General features: G+C 42.4%; 1 protein-coding gene across 1 annotated transcript in view; it reads right to left on the minus strand.

Moving 5' to 3' along the window:
- Positions 1–3,271: 3,271 nt before the first annotated feature.
- Positions 3,272–19,274, minus strand: part of LOC130130633 (phosphatidylcholine:ceramide cholinephosphotransferase 2-like) — a 16,488-nt gene continuing 485 nt past the window's right edge. Inside the window, exons 2-6 of the mRNA XM_056300390.1 lie at positions 16,693–16,810; positions 11,015–11,072; positions 8,718–8,813; positions 7,842–8,008; positions 3,272–6,065 (exon numbers count right to left, since the gene is read on the minus strand). Of these exons, the coding sequence (XP_056156365.1) occupies positions 5,892–6,065; positions 7,842–8,008; positions 8,718–8,813; positions 11,015–11,072; positions 16,693–16,764 (567 nt within the window). The 5' untranslated portion in view covers positions 16,765–16,810 and the 3' untranslated portion in view covers positions 3,272–5,891. The remainder of the gene's footprint in view (positions 6,066–7,841; positions 8,009–8,717; positions 8,814–11,014; positions 11,073–16,692; positions 16,811–19,274) is intronic.

Raw genomic sequence — 19,274 nt, forward strand, 5'->3', positions numbered from 1 at the left:
TCTCAATTAACCAATCAATAACCAATGTCTCTCTCTCACACACACACACACACACACACACACACACACACGTAGGCTGACCAGGACTCACCTGTACACACGTGACCTGGTGTCTGTGTTTGAGGCCACACGTCTTTAACTGGTTTTCTCCTTTGTGTTGTGTTTCATGCACAAAATGAAGGTTATCAATAAAGTTGGATAGTTTCCCTCAAGAGGAAGAACTCAGTCTATAACTCATCTCTATATTCACTGTTGTTGTTTTTTGGATGCTTTTGACCTCTGACCCTTTGTAGGCGGGTTGTGATTTGAAGGTTCGTCCGTCGTTTTACCCCGAACTAAACACGTTTCCACAGACGAAACCAAATTACCTTCTTAGTTTAAACCAAGACTTTTATTATGGAAGTGAACATTTTCACGTTACTAAATTATCCAAACGTAAATACACTTAACAAAGACAGTCGTTAGGAGAATAATGGAGGGTTGTGATGCTGCCGCACATCTGCAGGGCACGGAGGAAGTGGAGAGTAAAACACCAACCTCATGTCACCATTTTAAACACCACCTATATCCTCCAAGCCAGAGTGAGTCGACGAGTCCGTTCTGAGAGCCGGATCTGAAGGGAACCGTGTCTCTGCAGGCTGGACGAGTGGCCTGTTCAGCAGCGAGCCGTCACTGGACGTCTGTTCCTAGAAGACAGTTCGTGATGCAGAAGCTGATACGATGACTCCAGCTGCAGGAGAGAAGACGGCTACGATGACGATGACCAGAGAAGAAGACGGCAACGATGATGCTTCAGTAGAGAAGAAGGCGGCTACGACGATGATGACCAGAGAAGAAGACGGCAACGACGATGCTTCAGTAGAGAAGACGGCTACGACGATGATGACCAGAGAAGAAGACGGCAACGATGATGCTTCAGTAGAGAAGACGGCTACGACGATGATGACCAGAGAAGAAGACGGCAACGACGATGCTTCAGTAGAGAAAACGGCTACGATGATGATGACCAGAGAAGAAGACGGCAACGACGATGCTTCAGTAGAAAAGACAGCTACGATGACGATGACCAGAGAAGAAGACGGCAACGATGATGCTTCAGTAGAGAAGGCGGCTACGACGATGCTTCAGTAGAGAAGGCGGCTACGACGATGCTTCAGTAGAGAAGAAGACGGCAACGATGACGCTTCAGTAGAGAAGACGGCTACGACGATGATGACCAGAGAAGAAGACGGCTACGATGATGATGACCAGAGAAGAAGACGGCTACGATGAAGCTTCCGCAGAGAAGTCTGATTATGGCAAGCCCTCTCAACATTTATTAGCTAGATGAGATATCTGTAACGTCATTTCGCCTCGTCAAAACTCTTAATTCAGGATATGTGTAATTACATTTGGACAAGTAAGCTTCAAACTACATCTGCCATTCATGTGTGCGGGGTTTCTCATTGCAGACATCCCCAGTTCACACTGCGGATGTCTGCAAGGGAATTCTGACGAGCCGTGATTCCAGTTCAACATATCTCTAATGCCCCTCAGTTCAAGATGTCTACATAGTCCTTTTTAGATCTCTTAAATTACCTTTTAACTAGTCAGAATGACGTTGTAGATTCTTGAAATGATTTTTGATTAGAGATATGTCAAACTGGAGACATCTTTAACTTTCATTCTGCCTCCTCAAAATGTAATTCCAGATATCCTGAATTACAGTTTTGACTCGGCGAAATGACGCTTGATATCTGTAATGACGTCAGTGGTTTGCTTCTCAAACATGGCTTTACCGCCATGTCAGAGCATCCCGAGTTTTACCGCCATGTCAGAGCGTCCCGAGTTTTACCGCCATGTCAGAGCGTCCCGAGTTTTACCGCCATGTCAGAGCGTCCCGAGTTTTACCGCCATGTCAGAGCGTCCGGAGTTTTACCGCCATGTCAGAGCGTCCCGAGTTTTACCGCCATGTCAGAGCGTCACGAGTTTTACCGCCATGTCAGAGCGTCCCGAGTTTAACCGCCATGTCAGAGCGTCCCGAGTTTAACCGCCATGTCAGAGCGTCCCGAGTTTAACCGCCATGTCAGAGCGTCCCGAGTTTTACCGCCATGTCAGAGCGTCCCGAGTTTTACCATGTCAGAGCGTCCCGAGTTTAACCGCCATGTCAGAGCGTCCCGAGTTTAACCGCCATGTCAGAGCGTCACGAGTTTTACCGCCATGTCAGAGCGTCCCGAGTTTTACCATGTCAGAGCGTCCCGAGTTTAACCGCCATGTCAGAGCGTCCCGAGTTTTACCGCCATGTCAGAGCATCCCGAGTTTAACCGCCATGTCAGAGCGTCCCGAGTTTTACCGCCATGTCAGAGCATCCTGAGGCCAAAGTTGGACAAAGTTCGAGTTTTTGGCAGGCTTTTTAACGCTGCAGCCTGTGCACTAGATCTGTGATGTTAATTCCGCACAGTCAAACGTAGCTAACAGGGCTTACCATACCTGATCAGCAGCAGCACTTCTCCTTCGTCTGCGGTGTGGATCAGAAGTACGACACAGGCCTTGTATGAAAACATATTTCCATTTTGGGGGAAAAAAACCAAACCGAGCTGAAGGTCACAAACTTGTAAAATCCTGGTGACCCAGCCTGGAATGACGTCCTCAATGACCCAACCAAGGACTCCAGTAATGTACCAACTTGAACCTAAGTGGAAAATAATAACTACTGTTTTCAGCATTGGCATGAGATAAATGTCAGTGTAGTTTTATTGTTGTTAAACCGCCCGGTTCATATTCCATAGTTCCATATTCATATTCCATAGTCCGCTTCATAGTGAAACAGACCGTACCGTTTCAATTACCATAATAGAGTTTATATGTAAGGAATTATATTTTAAATGAGAATTTCCATATTTACACACAACTGAGCAGACAGATGGAGTCATCTGTGATTTTTGAATATTCAACAATGACCATCACAGGACTTTTTCCCCATTTTCCTCCAAAATGGATCTATGGCGATGTGGACTTGAACCTTTTCATTGCATTAAGGACAACATCGTTTCACAAGGACAACGCACATGGCACCAAAACTCTCCATTAATGTCACAGGACTTTGGCTCAAAAGTACTTTCAAGCATCTGGTCGGTAATATGTTCATTGGGACAGTGAGGTAAAGCTTGTCTGCTGTATGTACTGACCTGGTGTACTACAGATGCCCCAAAATAATCACAACACAAGTCTGTTATTCCAGCTTCACTACAATGTCTTCTGTTGATGGACTCATAACCTGGACAACTGCTAATGGTGAAAAAGACAAGGTTTAACTGACTGTTTCAGTTCTCTAACTGCTTTTAACAGTACAAAACAACAAGTACAACAACAGCAAACAAACAAGTACAACTGGGAAAATATGTATTGGACCCTTGGGTAGCTTAAGGCCGACAAAACAACCTGATATTTAAATGAGTTCTTGACATTCAAAATTTGGCGGCTCTGTTGGGCACGGTGGAAAACCTAAATATCCATTCTTCAGCTTAGTTAAACAAGGCTAGTTAGCATTGCTAGCTAGCATTTATAATTGAAACGAATGACACTGGGTTTTGCTCGCAAACAAGACAGCGACTGGTTTCAATGAGCAGTACTCCGAATTTTTGTTTTCCCATTTCAACTGAAAAGATGTTTGAAAGACCTTTTCACCAGCCTCATAACCAGAATCTAATCCCTTTGGCTTGACATCACTTCCTGTGCCAACACATCTCCAATGGAAGGGTCATGCTCTCCAGGGGGCGTTGTTGTTGTTTGAGCATATTCACGTCACATGCCTGCACCTCTCTCCTGAGACATTGGGCAGGCTTTTTTCCCCAAGAGTTGTATGAGTTGGACGGAGGTCCTTAATAATCCAGAAGAGGTTTTGTGAACCAGAATCACAACCACCAACAGTTTTATTGCAGTCTGTTTACAATTCTTTCCACGTCACCATGACGATGATGATGTTAAGAACATGAACCGATTTTACAGCTTAACACTTGTTCGTTTGAAAGGAGGAGCACCATGATGGAGGCCTCAGTGTGAGTACACCATCCAGTCCATGAAGTGGTCGGGATGGTGCGACTCGAGTCATACGAACTGTTTTGTTGTCAATCTCACATCACTTTGGGTTTGACTAGAGCATCAACAGGGGTGACTTGGGGAATCGGAGGCTGTAAAGTTCTCTTGTTTTATGTGAAAGGGCTGTAACAGTGGCAAGTAGGAAGCTCATCTCCCCACTGGGAAATGTTAGCCTGTATACCACAGAGCAGAAGCAACATCCATTTCTCACCATGTAATCCCTCCTCCAGGCGCTTATAGGTTGAAGAAGATTCTGTAAGCCAGTGTTCAACTGGTCGACAGGAGATATGGAGAGGGAAGATGTTGGTTCTCATTTGTTGATATGAGAAGAGACGACATTAAGTGATTTGTTATTAGTTCACATCAGAGAATAGGGGATCAAATATTCCTCAGGTTTCTATTGGGCAAAAACAGTGCGGTGAAAGTAAGGGCTTTTCTTACTGGCCGATATGGAGTATGGTCTCTAAGATGACACTGGTGTTCAGCGGGTACTGGGTTCTGTTCTGAAATAAAACAGAACCAGCACAGCGACAGCTCAGTCAAAATTAGGATTCTGATGGCAGCGTTCGTCCCACAGTCACCAATCCACATCGTCATGGTTCGTTCTATAACTGATGCAATTCATCCACAGATTTTAGACTCACGAAGATAACTGGTTGGGTGGTTGCTTGTACAAAGTGCTGGTTATCTCCTGATGTTACTAGGCTGGTGTATTTTATTCACAGTGCTCTTTTACGTTAATTTCTCGACACTGTCAGGAACAAGTAACGGCTTCTTCTTTAATTTGAAGGTTCGAGTGAAGATTTCTCTATGATATTTTCTTTCTGAGAAGAGTTTCTTGGTCAAAATGGAAGCTTGTTGATGTTGGTAAGGATTCAGGGCAACTCAGGCTCATCCTGAACCAGCAGACCGCCAAAATTAGACGACCTCACCAACCGGCTCCGACACCCAGGCTATGCAGTCCTGGTACCGAGATATTATGTTAGGACACTATATTACATCACAGAGAGGCACTGTCTGTCATTGATGGAAATCCTTGGGGCGGTTTCTTATTGGTCCATCAGAGATTTGGGTCAAAATATCAGCCATACCGTTCTTTCATCCTTTTTTATCTTTTCTTTCTGTGCCAGTCTATCTTCTGTTACATCACCTCATCCTGTTACCATGTTAGCACCACCTGGTATGCAGGTCATACCAGCGCATGGCTGTGCGGTCTCTATTTAGAGCACATGTGAGCAACCAGCCACTACATTCTGTTTCTAGGCGTCGCCTTTATGGGACAAAAATACAGCTGACGTCATGCCAACGGTTTTGGTGGATGTGAGATTTCAAAAGCATTTACCCCCATAGAAACTGAACTGGAGTAAAAAAATGTAAGGATGATCACTATAACATGCGAGTCAAATATTAAAAATCTTTTAAATAAAGTTTGGGATTATTTGGAGCTTTTAGGTCGCCTAGTTTTAATCCAAAATCTCTGCCAAGTAAACAGATGAAATGATGGATTTAATTGTGAAAATCTATACCGAAAATCGGCTAAACTGATAAATCTGTCAAACCTTCAGTAAAACCTGTCGACATCAGCATCATCATTTAATGTCCCATACGTGTCCACCTCTTCCTCACTGATGTCTTAACTCATCTCTCCTCTTCCTATCTCTCCTTCATTCATCTTGTCATCCTTTCATCCCAGACTGCACAGACTTCCACATCGAAATAAGGGATTGGAAGGAGAACAGAAAGAGCTGAGGCAGATTAGTCCCTCCTCTCTTTCAACACCAGTCCCTCCCTCTCTCTCTCTCCTTCCCCTCATGTCATTCATCTCTCCCTGTCTCCACCATGCGGTACCGCTGTGTGCAGCTGCTGGGCAGAGCGACGGGCCAAGAGAACACGACCGGGACTGTCGTCTCCACATTCTTCTCCAGGAAGTTGAAGATAGGGTTCCACCAGGTCCTCAACAGGTAGTTGTTAGGAGCCTGACGCAGTGCCTGAAACAGAGAAATTCAGTTAGCTCAAATTCCCGAGTTATATGAGCCTGCTACAGAGAGACCATTTAACTTTCAGTATATATACACACATAACATCCTCAGCTCAATTGTACTATGCCCTGAAGAAGGCACAAGTTGCTACGTGTGGGCATTTTTAACAGTCCATCTAGGACATGTCAAAAAAATAGACATTTCGGGTCCGCGGTGGCGTAGCGGTCTAAGCATCGGCTTGGTGTCGATGCAGTTGCCCACTGGGGACTGGGGTTCGCGCCCCGGTCTCGTCAGATCCGACTATGGCCGGACTCGATGAAGCAGCAATCATTGGCAACGCTGTCTTCGGGAGGGGGGCGGAGTCGGCTTGTGTTCGTCATGTGAATGCGTCTCTGTGTGTGTCGGAAAAACAGTGGTTCGGCTTGGATTCGCCTTGTCACGAAAGTGGGGAGGCGCTTTCCTTCGAGACTGCCGGCCGGAGAGATGCAGTTGGCGAACGCATGCAATACGAGGGTGGGTGTTTGAATTAAAATAGGGATCAATTGGCCACTAAATTGGGAGAAAAAAGGGAAAAAATCAGAAATAAATTAAAAAAAAAAATAGACATTTCAACCTAAGGAGTGCCTTAATTTGGAGAGGGTTTTTTTTCCTCCCTTTTCCCTCTGATTTTTTCCCCTTTATACCAAAGAGCCCCCAACTCAAACATCATTTAAGGTGAAGACTTAATACAGGTGGATCTCAAAAAAATTAGAGTATTGTGGAAAAGTTCATTATTTTCCGTAATTTAATTCAAAAAGTGAAACTTTCATATATTCTAGATTCATTACATAAAGTGAAATATGCCAAGCCTTTTTTGTTTTAATCTTAATGATTACGGCTTACAGCTCATGAAAATCAAAAATCCAGTATCTCAAAATATTAGAATATTACATAAGACCAATAAAAAAAAAAGGATTTATAATACAGAAATGTCGACCTTTTGAAAGTATGTTCATTTATGCACTCAATACTTGGTCAGGGCTCCTTTTGCATGAATTACTGCATCAATGCGGAGTGGCATGGAGGCAATCAGCCTGTGGCACTGCTGAGGTGTTATGGAAGCCAAGGTTGCTTTGATGGCAGCCTTCAGCTCGTCTGCATTGTTGATGAGAGATGAGAGACACCAGACCCAACAATGCAGACGAGCTGAAGGCCGCTATCAAAGCAACCTGGGCTTCCATAACGCCTCAGCAGTGCCACAGGCTGACTGCCTCCATGCCATGCTGCACTGATGCAGTAATTCCTGCAAAAGGAGCCCCGACCAAGTATTGACTGCATAAATGAACATACTTTCAGAAGGTCGACATTTCTGTATTATAAATCCTTTTTTGGATTGGTCTTATGCAATATTCTAATATTTTGAGATACTAGATTTTTGATTTTCATGAGCTGTAAGCCATAATCAAGATTACAACAAAAAAGGCTTGACATATTTCACTTTATGTGTAATGAATCTAGAATATATGGAAGTTTCACTTTTTGAATTAATTACGGAAAATAATGAACTTTTCCACAATATTCTAATTTTTTGAGATGCACCTGTATACGTAGAGCAGGCCTACAATGATTCTAGGTCACATATCTTCCCCTGACCAATCAGCACTGGAGAGAAAGGTCAGCATGCTATCAACACCATGTATGTAAAGCCTCTTGAGGCACATTTTTAATTTGTAATATTGGGCTATACAAATAAAATTGACTTGACTATGTAAGGGAAACTGTGTTTGTATGTGTGTCTATACCTACATGTGTGTTGGCCATGGTGTGGTACCACCAGAAGATCCTAGTGGTGACAAAGTAGCCAATCACCACATCAATACTGTAGTGCTCGTGACCAATTAGGATGCAGAGTACACCGCTGGCACTTAGTAACCAACAAAGCCAACGGTACCACCACATCCACCGTGGTGAATCTAGAAGAAAAAAAGTTCTGTAAAAAAAATGGCCTAGCACAATAGAAAGCAAGCAGCCTTGGACGTAACCAAGGACCTGACTGAGAACCACTGAACTAAACCATCTTCTTGTAGGCTATGCAAACTACAGATGCGTAATGATGCTAACTACAGATGTGTAATGATGCTGACTACAGATGTGTAATGGTGCTGACTACAGATGTGTAATGATGCTGACACCAGATGTGTAATGATGCTGCCTACAGATGTGTAATGATTGTCTACAGATGTGGTGATGATGCTAACTACAGATGTGGTGACGCTGCTGCCTACAGATGTGTAATGATGCTGACTACAGATGTGTAATGACTTTGATTAGATGTGTAATGATGCTGACTACAGATGTAATGATGCCGACTACAGATGTGTAATGATGCCGATTACAGATGTGTAATGATGTGGTGTAATGAGGGGTGGCACTCAAAGGCAATTCTATGATTTGCAAACAGGGAAGGCAATGATATTTACTTCAGTGGTATTTTCTTGAAAAGAAAGTACTAAGATCAAAAATATTTCAAGTAATATTTTAAGTACGAATTTTACTTTAAATATTTGAAATATGTTCATTCATCTCAAAGACAGATAAGGTTCGAATCCCACCAACACGGGATGCCGACACATCCTTTCAATGACCTATAGCGGTTGTAACGAGGAGTGTGTGAGGACTTACACTCTTTAATGAAGAGGTAGGACAGCGTCAACATGACAGTGTGTCCACTGTACAAGAAATCCCCACACATCAGATGAGAACCCGTCAGGGATAGACCTACAGACAGAGATTTAAACAAATAAAAAAACATACACAGACAAACTTTGGTAAATACAGATTTGGTGTTCACAAACTGGCTACTGTAACTGGTCGACACAGAAAACTGGTTAGACCGAGAAAAACTGATGTGCACTCGAAGTGAAACAGCTGAAGTGGAGACAAGAATCAACTTTCTTAGAGACTGTCCAAAATAAAATACAATTAGATATAAATTATTTCCCAGATTTGCTAAGTGAGACCCAGACTTTATTTTCCTTCATCAGAAACACGAATTCAAAGAATTCTTGGAGAAACGACCAACACGGCATAAATGGCAGGAGAATTTATACCAGCATGTCATAAAGAAAGACGTGATTTTGTTTAAGTCTTCATTTGGATTTTTAAAATACAACAAATATTATTACATTTTTCCATTGGCTTTATTTACCTTTGTTATTAATAGCTACTTATTTCTGCACTGGAGAGAAGAGGAATGAAAGTCAGTAGGAGCAAGACGGAATACATATGTGCGGATGAGAGGGAGGGCAGTGGACTTGTGAGGAAGAGTAGATGTGATGAAGGTGTATGACTTTAAATACTTGGGGTTAACTGTTCAAAGCAAGAGGGAGGGCAGAAGAGAGTGCAGGCAGGGTGGAGTGGGTGGAGAAGAGTGTCGAGCGATTTGTGACAAGGGTACCAGCAAGAGTTAAAGGGAAGGTTTACAAGATGGTAGTGAGACCAGCTTTGTTATATGGTCTGGAGACAGTGGCACTGATGAAAAGACAGGAGGTGCAGCATGAGGTGGTAGAGCTGAAGATGATAAGATTTTCACTGGGAGTGATGAAGAAGGACAGGATTAGGAATGAGTATATTAGAGGGACAGCTCAGGTTGGACGGTTTGGAGACAAAGCAAGAGAGACAAGATTGAGATGGTGTGGACATGTGTGGAGGAGAGATGCTGCGTATACTGGGAGAAGGATGCTGAATATGGAGCTGCCAGGGAAGAGGAGAAGAGGAAGGCCAAAGAGGAGGTTTATGGATGTGGTGAGGGAGGACATGCAGGTGGCTGGTTTGACAGAGGAAGTTGCCAAGGACAGGAAGAGATGGAAACGGATGATCCAATGTGGTGACCCCTAATGGAGGAGGAAGAGGAGGAGGGAGAGGAAGAAGGTTTTACATTGTTGTATTGCTCATATGTTGATCTCTGTGATCTTGAATGATCTTATACAATGTGCTTTAGCAACAATAAAGCCTCTGAACTGAACGGAGAGAGAGATGTGGTTCTGCATGGAGTTTCGCCTGTGATGAGATGATGTGAGTTTTGTCTGTGATGAGATGATGTGGGTTTTGTCTGTGATGAGTGATGGATGATGTGAGGTTGTCTGTAATGAGTGATGCAATGATAGTGAGTTTTGTCTGACGAGTGATGCGTTAATGTGAGTTTCATCTGTGATGAGTGATGTGATGATGTGAATTTCGTCTGTGACGAGTGATGTGATGATGTGAGTTTCGTCTGTGATTTGTGATGGATGATGTGAGGTTGTCTGTGATGAGTGATGCAATGATAGTGAGTTTTGTCTGATGAGTGATGCGTTAATGTGAGTTTCATCTGTGATGAGTGATGTGATGATGTGAATTTCGTCTGTGATGACTGATGTGATGAGTGATGGGATGATGAGTTTCATCTGTGATGAGTGATGTGTTGATGGCGATGTTTGTCTGTAATGACTGATGTGATGATGTTGAGTTTCGTCTGTGATGATGTGAGTTTCGTCTGTGATGAGTGATGTAATGATGGTGAGTTTTGTCTGATGAGATGCATTAATGTGAGTTTCATCTGTGATGAGTGATGTGATGATGTGAATTTCATCTGTGATGACTGATGTGATGAGATGATGTGAGTTTCATCTGTGATGGGTGATGTGATGAGATGATGTGAGTTTCATCTGTGACGAGTGATGTGATGTGAGTTTTGTCTGTGTTGAGTGATGTGGGTTTTTCTGTGATGAGTGATGTGTTGATGGCGATTTTTCTCTGTGATGAGTGATGTAAGTCTCGTCTGTGATGAGTGATGTGATGATGTGAGTTTCATCTGATGAGTGATGTGATGATGAGTTTTGTCATGATTGTGATGATTCGGAGCTGTCCTGTGTTCTTGGCCGTGGCTTCATCAGGTCAAACTAGTTAAAGTAGGTTAATAATATGAATGGTGATCCTACCTCCTCCTGATATCAGCCTCAGTATCCTCCAGATCTTCCCTGTAGAGTCATTATACAGCTGCAGACAGAGGGATATGGCAGTTATATCAATTATTAGACACATTTACTGTGTAATTTTATAAACATCTAGACACCAGAGAGCAAGAGAGAGATTTGGTTTTTAAAAATACTTTAATTCACATATTCATTGTTAATCTCGCAGTAGTTATAGCACATTTTAATCACAATAGGACAAATCAACACAAACAAAATGAGACAGAATGAAAATGCTTTTACCTAAAAAATCCAACAAATGTTAATTTATTTTGTTACAGACCAAATGGTCCCATTAGATGTCCACTGGTGTCCCGAATCATCTGGAGTGCTCATCATTACTTTGTAAAATCTAAAAACAAAGCCACACTCGGTTCCTCTAAAGCAGTGGTTCTCAACCTTTTTGGGGTCCTGGACCCCCTGTGTATTTTTGATCTACCCTGAGGACCCCTCCACCTGATCTTGGGGGAGGGGGTTGCAATTTGATAGAAACAGTAGAAACTGCATTTTAAATTGCATTATAGCATTTATTCACTCTTTGGGGCAAAAATAAGAGCTTTCAGTTGTAACTTAGATATAGTTAACAAAACAGAATTCTTATGCAGTAACTTTCAGATATATGTAACAAAACAGAATTCTTATGCAGTAACTTTCAGATATATGTAACAAAACAGAATATGTATTCAGTAACTTTCAGATATATGTAACAACACAGAATACTTATTCAGTAACTTTCAGATACATGTAACAAAACAGAATATGTATGCAGTAACTTTCAGATATATGTAACAACAGAATTTTTATGCAGTAACTTTTAACAATACAAACGGGAGCGAGATCTCTTATTAAAATACAATAAATTACACTTGTGAAACATGTAATTAGAGAAAAAAGTCCTGTTACCCTTTATAGTTTAGGTAGATAAAGGTCTCAGTCACATTTGAGTAAAATAATCCTATTTCTATAAATGTCATAGGATCTTTTTTTAAAGATATTTTATTTTCACGGACCCCTTGCAATTACACCACGGACCACTAGGGGTCCGCGGACCCCCGGTTGAGAAACACCGCTCTAAAGGACACATACTTGGTCTGATCTGCTGCTCTGGTGCAACTCCTCTTAACTGCAATGCATCTGATTTGCCCATTTCCGACCACAAGTTAGTGTCTTGCGATGTTAATTTAACAGTATCCAAAACAAATTTGTCATGCTCCATCTCGTTCCGTAATATTATATTGAGTTATCTACTCTCACAAGGGAAATTGATAACCTCTCCAGCAAAGACAGTTTATCCACCCCAGACGAACTGGTCTCTCATTACAACGATGGCCTTTATAATATTTTAAACAATCTCGCTCCTTTAAAACCCCACTCAGTTTCCTTTACCCACTCTGCCTCTTGGTTTACACCTGCACTACGCCAGCTTAGTGCTAAAGGCCGTCGCCTGGAACGCCTTTACACGAAGACTGGCCTTGTTGTTCATAAAGACATGTATAATGACCACATACTTCATTACAAGGAGGCTCTGTCCACAGCTAAATCATCTTATTACGCAAACTTAATTAGATCAGGTGAAGGGAACACTAGAACCCTGTTTTCCAAGGTAAACAATATTTTACGGCCACCAGACACTCTCGCACCTCACCTGTATTCAGTTGCTCAATGTAATGCTTTCATGACCTTTTTTAATGCCAAAATTGAAAATATTCATCAGCAACTGACCTCGTCAAACAATACTGCATACAGTTCATCTTATTCACCATCCTATGTTCCCCTCTGTTCTTCACTATCTAGTTTTAAACTCCCAACTGTTGCAGACATAGCTGGTCTTATTCGCAAATCCAAATCATCTACCTGTCAGTTAGACCCCCTTCCTACTCATTTAGTAAAAGCCTGTCTACCTTCTCTATCCTCTTTAATAACTGATATCATACATTCCTCCCTTACCTCTGGTCTTGTTCCCTCATCTCTCAAAACAGCTGCAATAACTCCAATACTCAAGAAACCTGGTGCAGACCCCAACAATATGAACAATTTTCGCCCAATCTCAAATTTACAATTTCTTTCTAAAACACTTGAAAGAACAGTCGCATCTCAGGTACACAGTCACTTGATTAACAACAATCTGTTTGAACAATTCCAGTCTGGTTTTGCTCCATGCACAGTACGGAGACAGCATTGGTGAAAATCACTAATGATCTTTTGATGGCAGCTGACTCTGGGCTCTTAACCATACTTTTTCTCCTTGATCTGAATGCAGCCTTTGATACCATCTCACACAACATCCTCCTAGAAAGATTAGCTTCAATTGGAATAACTGGCACCCCCCTTGACTGGTTTAGATCATATCTCTCTGGCCGCACTCAGTTTGTCCAACTTAAAAATTTGAGATCTCACTCCTTTCCTGTTACTACCGGTGTTCCCCAGGGCTCTGTATTGGGACCCCTCCTATTTATTATTTGCCTGCTACCTCTTGGCCACATTTTCAGGAAATTTGGCATTCAATTTCATTGCTACGTGGATGACACCCAGCTTTATCTATCCACCAAACCTACCTCCACTCTTCCGCCCACACCCCTTTCTGACTGCTTACTAGAAATTAAATCCTGGTTTTCATACCACTTCCTCAATTGATAAAACTGAGGTCCTTTTAGTTGGCACTAAATCTACTTTGGCCAAAACTGATAGTTTTTTTCTTACTATTTACAATTCTATAGTTCCCCCATCGCCTCAGGTTAAGAGTCTGGGTGTCATCCTGGACAGCACATTATCTTTTGAAGCCCACATCAACAATGTTACTCGGTCTGCATACTTCCACCGACGCAATACTAATCGTCTTCCGCCGTCACTTACACTACCGTTCAAAAGTTTGGGATCACCCAAACAATTTTGTGTTTTCCATGAAAAGTCACACTTATTCACCACCATATGTTGTGAAATGAATAGAAAATAGAGTCAAGACATTGACAAGGTTAGAAATAATGATTTGTATTTGAAATAAGATTTTTTTTTTACATCAAACTTTGCTTTCGTCAAAGAATCCTCCATTTGCAGCAATTACAGCATTGCAGACCTTTGGCATTCTAGCTGTTAATTTGTTGAGGTAATCTGGAGAAATTGCACCCCACGCTTCCAGAAGCAGCTCCCACAAGTTGGATTGGTTGGATGGGCACTTCTTTGAGCAGATTGAGTTTCTGGAGCATCACATTTGTGGGGTCAATTAAACGCTCAAAATGGCCAGAAAAAGAGAACTTTCATCTGAAACTCGACAGTCTATTCTTGTTCTTAGAAATGAAGGCTATTCCATGCGAGAATTGCTAAGAAATTGAAGATTTCCTACACCGGTGTGTACTACTCCCTTCAGAGGACAGCACAAACAGGCTCTAACCAGAGTAGAAAAAGAAGTGGGAGGCCGCGTTGCACAACTGAGCAAGAAGATAAGTACATTAGAGTCTCTAGTTTGAGAAACAGACGCCTCACAGGTCCCCAACTGGCATCTTCATTAAATAGTACCTGTTAGAGCCTGTTTGTGCTGTCCTCTGAAGGGAGTAGTACACACCGGTGTAGGAAATCTTCAATTTCTTAGCAATTTCTCGCATGGAATAGCCTTCATTTCTAAGAACAAGAATAGACTGTCGAGTTTCAGATGAAAGTTCTCTTTTTCTGGCCATTTTGAGCGTTTAATTGACCCCACAAATGTGATGCTCCAGAAACTCAATCTGCTCAAAGAAGTGCCCATCCAACCAATCCAACTTGTGGGAGCTGCTTCTGGAAGCGTGGGGTGCAATTTCTCCAGATTACCTCAACAAATTAACAGCTAGAATGCCAAAGGTCTGCAATGCTGTAATTGCTGCAAATGGAGGATTCTTTGACGAAAGCAAAGTTTGATGTAAAAAAAATCTTATTTCAAATACAAATCATTATTTCTAACCTTGTCAATGTTTTGACTCTATTTTCTATTCATTTCACAACATATGGTGGTGAATAAGTGTGACTTTTCATGGAAAACACGAAATTGTTTGGGTGATCCCAAACTTTTGAACGGTAGTGTACACCTAAAAGCACAGCCATACTCACTCACACCCTGGTTACGTCCCGTATTTACTACTGTAATTCTATCCTTTTTGTTCTTCCCCTCAAGTGTCTTCATAAGCTTCAATTGGTCCAGAATGCAGCTGCCCGTATCATTACCAGAACTCCTTCCATAGATCATATCACTCCTGTTCTTCAATAACTCCACTGACTTCCTGTTTTATACCGTACTGACTTCAAGATCCTGCTCCTAAACGTTAAGGCCCTTAATAACTTAGCTCCTGCCTATCTTTTTGAACTCTTTCATATCCGCACGCCCTCCCACACTCTCAGATCCTCTTCTGCTCTCCAACTCACTACACCATCGGCCCGCTTGACTACCATGGGGACTGGAGCCTTCAGTCGTTCTGCCCCCCGCCTATGGAACTCTCTCCCACAAAAAATTTGCAACACTGACCCTCTTTCAACTTTCAAATCCCATCTCAAAACGTACCTTTTCAAACTGGCATATTCAGTCTGATCCACACTTCACTGAGTTTTGTGCAGATGTTGATTTTATACTTATCTGTTGTGTTAACTTTTTATTGTCTACTGTGATGGCCACACCTGTGGCCTCACAGCTGATCTAAATTGCAGAGGGTGCTGTTGCTGCCGAGGGGCTTCCTGTGAGGCTTGGGCAAAAGGATCCGCCCCTGGAAGCACAGCCCTTTTATGGAGGAAGTGGCCAATTGGGCCAAACCAAGTGTCGGTCACATCATGGGGGGATTTGGTTTAGAGTTGATTAATGTTTTGGGTTGTATTAGTTTATTGATTTATTTTGTTAGGTTAGAAGTTGAGTGTATTTATACTGGTTATCTGATTGCCCTGTTTTCTTTTGTTTGTAATTTAGTCTGTAGTGTTTAGTGTTTGTATGTCGCCCCTCCTTGTGTGTAGTTGGTCTGATCAGCCACTATATATGTGTCCCTTTGTGTCTAGTTAGGGAGGTCTGTTTTGTCTTTTGTTGGGCAGTCATTCGGTTGGTTTGTTTCAGTTAGCTCACTTTATATTGAGTTTATTGCTTGATTTAAGTTCTGTTATTTTGACCTCTTTTATGGGCCCAGACTTTTGTTCTATCTTTTGTAAAGTACTTTTTTTTTTTTTTTTGCATTTTTGGGTAAATAAAACCCCTTTTTTTCTGGAAAACACCTGTGTTCCTCATCCTTGCCGGCTCGGTCTCCTACATCTACCCTGCTTTGTTTTGACTTTACGCTGTCTGATACAGTGCTGGTTTTTTTAAACTATGTTCTGTAAGGTGTCCTTGAGTGTTTTGAAAGGCGCCCACAAATAAAATGCATTATTATTATTATTATTATTCCCTCCCTGACCCCTTCTCCATTTTGTTTTTCCTCTTTTTGTATAATGCCGATGTTGCCTGTCCAACTATATAATTCAATAGTTGTCATTTAATCATTGTTGTCTCTTTGTATCTGGCTCCAAAAGCAAAAGCAATTTCTGACAACCAGAACCACGTGTCTAGTACCAAAACTAAGACTACAAGTCTTCATTTCCACAAAACAGTGAAAAATTAACCTACCACAGAGTAAAAAGGTGTGTGTGTGTGTGCGTGTGTGTACCTTGGGAGCGCAGACCATGTGTTTTCCAGGGACGGGCAGGGTGGTGATGTACATGGTGACACAGCGGTACATGTAGAGAGTTCCTATCAGGAAGAAACAACGCCGACCAACTATAGACCTGAGAGACAGAGAGACAGAGGGAGAGAGACAGAGAGAGAGAGAGAAAAAGACAGAGACAGAGACCTTGACCTTTAACCAAGCCTTTAATGGTCCAATTTTTCATTCACATCAAGATAACAATATTAACACAAGTACTCATATACATAGTGAAAACACAAAAATCTCCATACACAGTAAAAACAAAGATACAGACCTTCCCTTTGTTTCCCACAAGTTAAGAAGAAGCAGTTGGTTTTCTACAGTGCACAGCACATCCCCATGTCCCCAAATAGAAAGAAATTCTTCCAAGTTTGAACTAAGTTTGAAAAACATGAACTCAATTTTTAGCCGAGCAGCCACTACACCCCTGAACATGAGTGTAGCATCCGTGGACCCTGTGCCTTTCATTTTGTTTTTTGAGAGAGACAGAGAGACAGAGACAGAGAAAGACAGAGAGACTTCAGTATAAACTGGTAAGCTGGAACAATAAATTCTCAGGCATCATTACTGTGGCTCCATCAAGTCATTTATACAAAAACCTTTCCTGTCTGTCTCCCTCTCTCTATCTCTCTCTCTCTCTGCACTGGGTGCCTCAGTGTATGCTGTATCTGCCGAGGGTTGAAGGAGGGCAGGGCCTGATCCACCTGAGCAGCAGGGGGCTACCTTCCGTTTCCAGTTCCTGCAAAGGTTTCTGTACGGTCCTGCTGAGTTACATGTCTGTGAATGTTCTCATTCATCCAGGTCATGGTTATCCAAAGGAATTGAATAGAGTGCAACTGGACTTGGTATATAGCCATGAAGACGTTTCGCCTCTCATCCAAGAGGCTTCATCAGTTCGTGCCTTTCTGACTAGACCAAGCTAGTCTGACTGGCTGGTGATGAAACTCGGATATTTATCCTCTTTGGAGTCGTTATCAGAGCTATTGATGTCCATGGCTCTTTGTGTTCCGATGTTTAGCAACGCCTGTCGTTATCAGAGGTATTGATATGCGTGGCTCTTTGTGTTCCGATGTTAAGCCACGCCCGTCGTTATCAGAGCTATTGATGTGCATCAATAGCTATCGATGTGCATCAATAGCTCTGACAACGACTCCAAAGAGGATAAATATCTGAGTTTCATCACCAGCCAGTCAGACTAGCTTGGTCTAGTCAGAAAGGCACGAACCGAGGAAGCCTCTTGGATGAGAGGCGAAACGTCTTCACGGATATATACCAAGTCCAGTTGCACTCGATTCAATTCCTTTGGATATCCTGCTGAGTTAGTGTGGAGGTCGCTGGCTTGCACCATTCTTAGTCAGCTAGGTGGCCTGGGACTGGACAGATCTTTGGTTTTGATGGACTTGAAACAGCTTAACATCAGGGACCTACCTGACTTCTACTGTGGGCTGTTCAAGGTGTGGAATTTGTTAAACAAAGAGAGACTGAGACAACACGGCTCTTTGTTTTGGCTGCTCCAGGAACCGATCATACATGGCTTCCATTTCAGTGCAGTCTGTCGAGTGGGGCCAACTCTGCTGAAGCGGTTCTGTGTGTCGAATGTGGTGACTCTGGGGCATGTAGTTCAGCTTGCAGGCCCAGACATGGAAAATCCAGGTCCTCTTGCCTCCCGCTTGGGACTGAGATCAACTCGTGTCATCACTCTGCTGCTTACCAAATGGAGAGAAGCTCTCACAAGTGGTGAGCGGACACTGTTGATCCATTATTATAATGGCTGTGTTAGACCTGATGAGAGGGATGTTTTCCCTTCAATGAACATTTCCCCAGATTTTAAGGACTGTACAGGACCTCTTTTAAAAAGTGAGAATCCCTCTGTGTTTTCTTTTCAGGGTCCAAACGGAAGGTCAGTGTACAAAATGTATGTTAAAGTTCTGCACGGGGACAAATTACATAGTAAACCTGAAACCCCATGGAGGGCTCACTTAGGTCTGAGGGACAGTGTTGGTCCTGAGTGGAGAGTGCTGTACAAACCACCATTGGTCAAAAGAGCTGCAGACCTTGGGTTTTGGGTTGTTTGGGGAGGTCTTTTCCAAACCCATGTTCATTCTGAGCTACAGGTACTCTCAGAAAAACGAGGCCAAATGCAGCTTCTTAATTTGGTTCTGGGGAGTGCAAAGATGGCCGTGTACCTGAGCAGAAGAAACAGAATGGAGGACGCTGGGGATGATGGTGCTGTTTTTGTGTTTATAAAAATGTTAAGAGCTCGTTTGAAAGTAGATTTTTTTCTACTTCAAATTGACGGACAATCTGGAAAGTTTTTGCAATGTGTGGTGTTATAAAAATGTACTTGGTTGTATTGTGGATGATGAGCTGGTCTTGGGGAGTGTCCTGAGATGATTTGCATTCTGTCAATCTGATGTTACTGACCATGTTGGTCTTTGTGTTGTAATTTTCTTGTGATTTTTATTAAAGTATTATTTAAAGTCAAAGTCTCTCCCTCTCTCTCTCCCTCCCCCGCTCTTCCGCTCTCTCTCCCTCTCTCTCTC

The sequence above is a fragment of the Lampris incognitus genome, chromosome 20 (assembly GCF_029633865.1).
Source record: "Lampris incognitus isolate fLamInc1 chromosome 20, fLamInc1.hap2, whole genome shotgun sequence".
Lineage (NCBI taxonomy): Eukaryota > Metazoa > Chordata > Actinopteri > Lampriformes > Lampridae > Lampris > Lampris incognitus.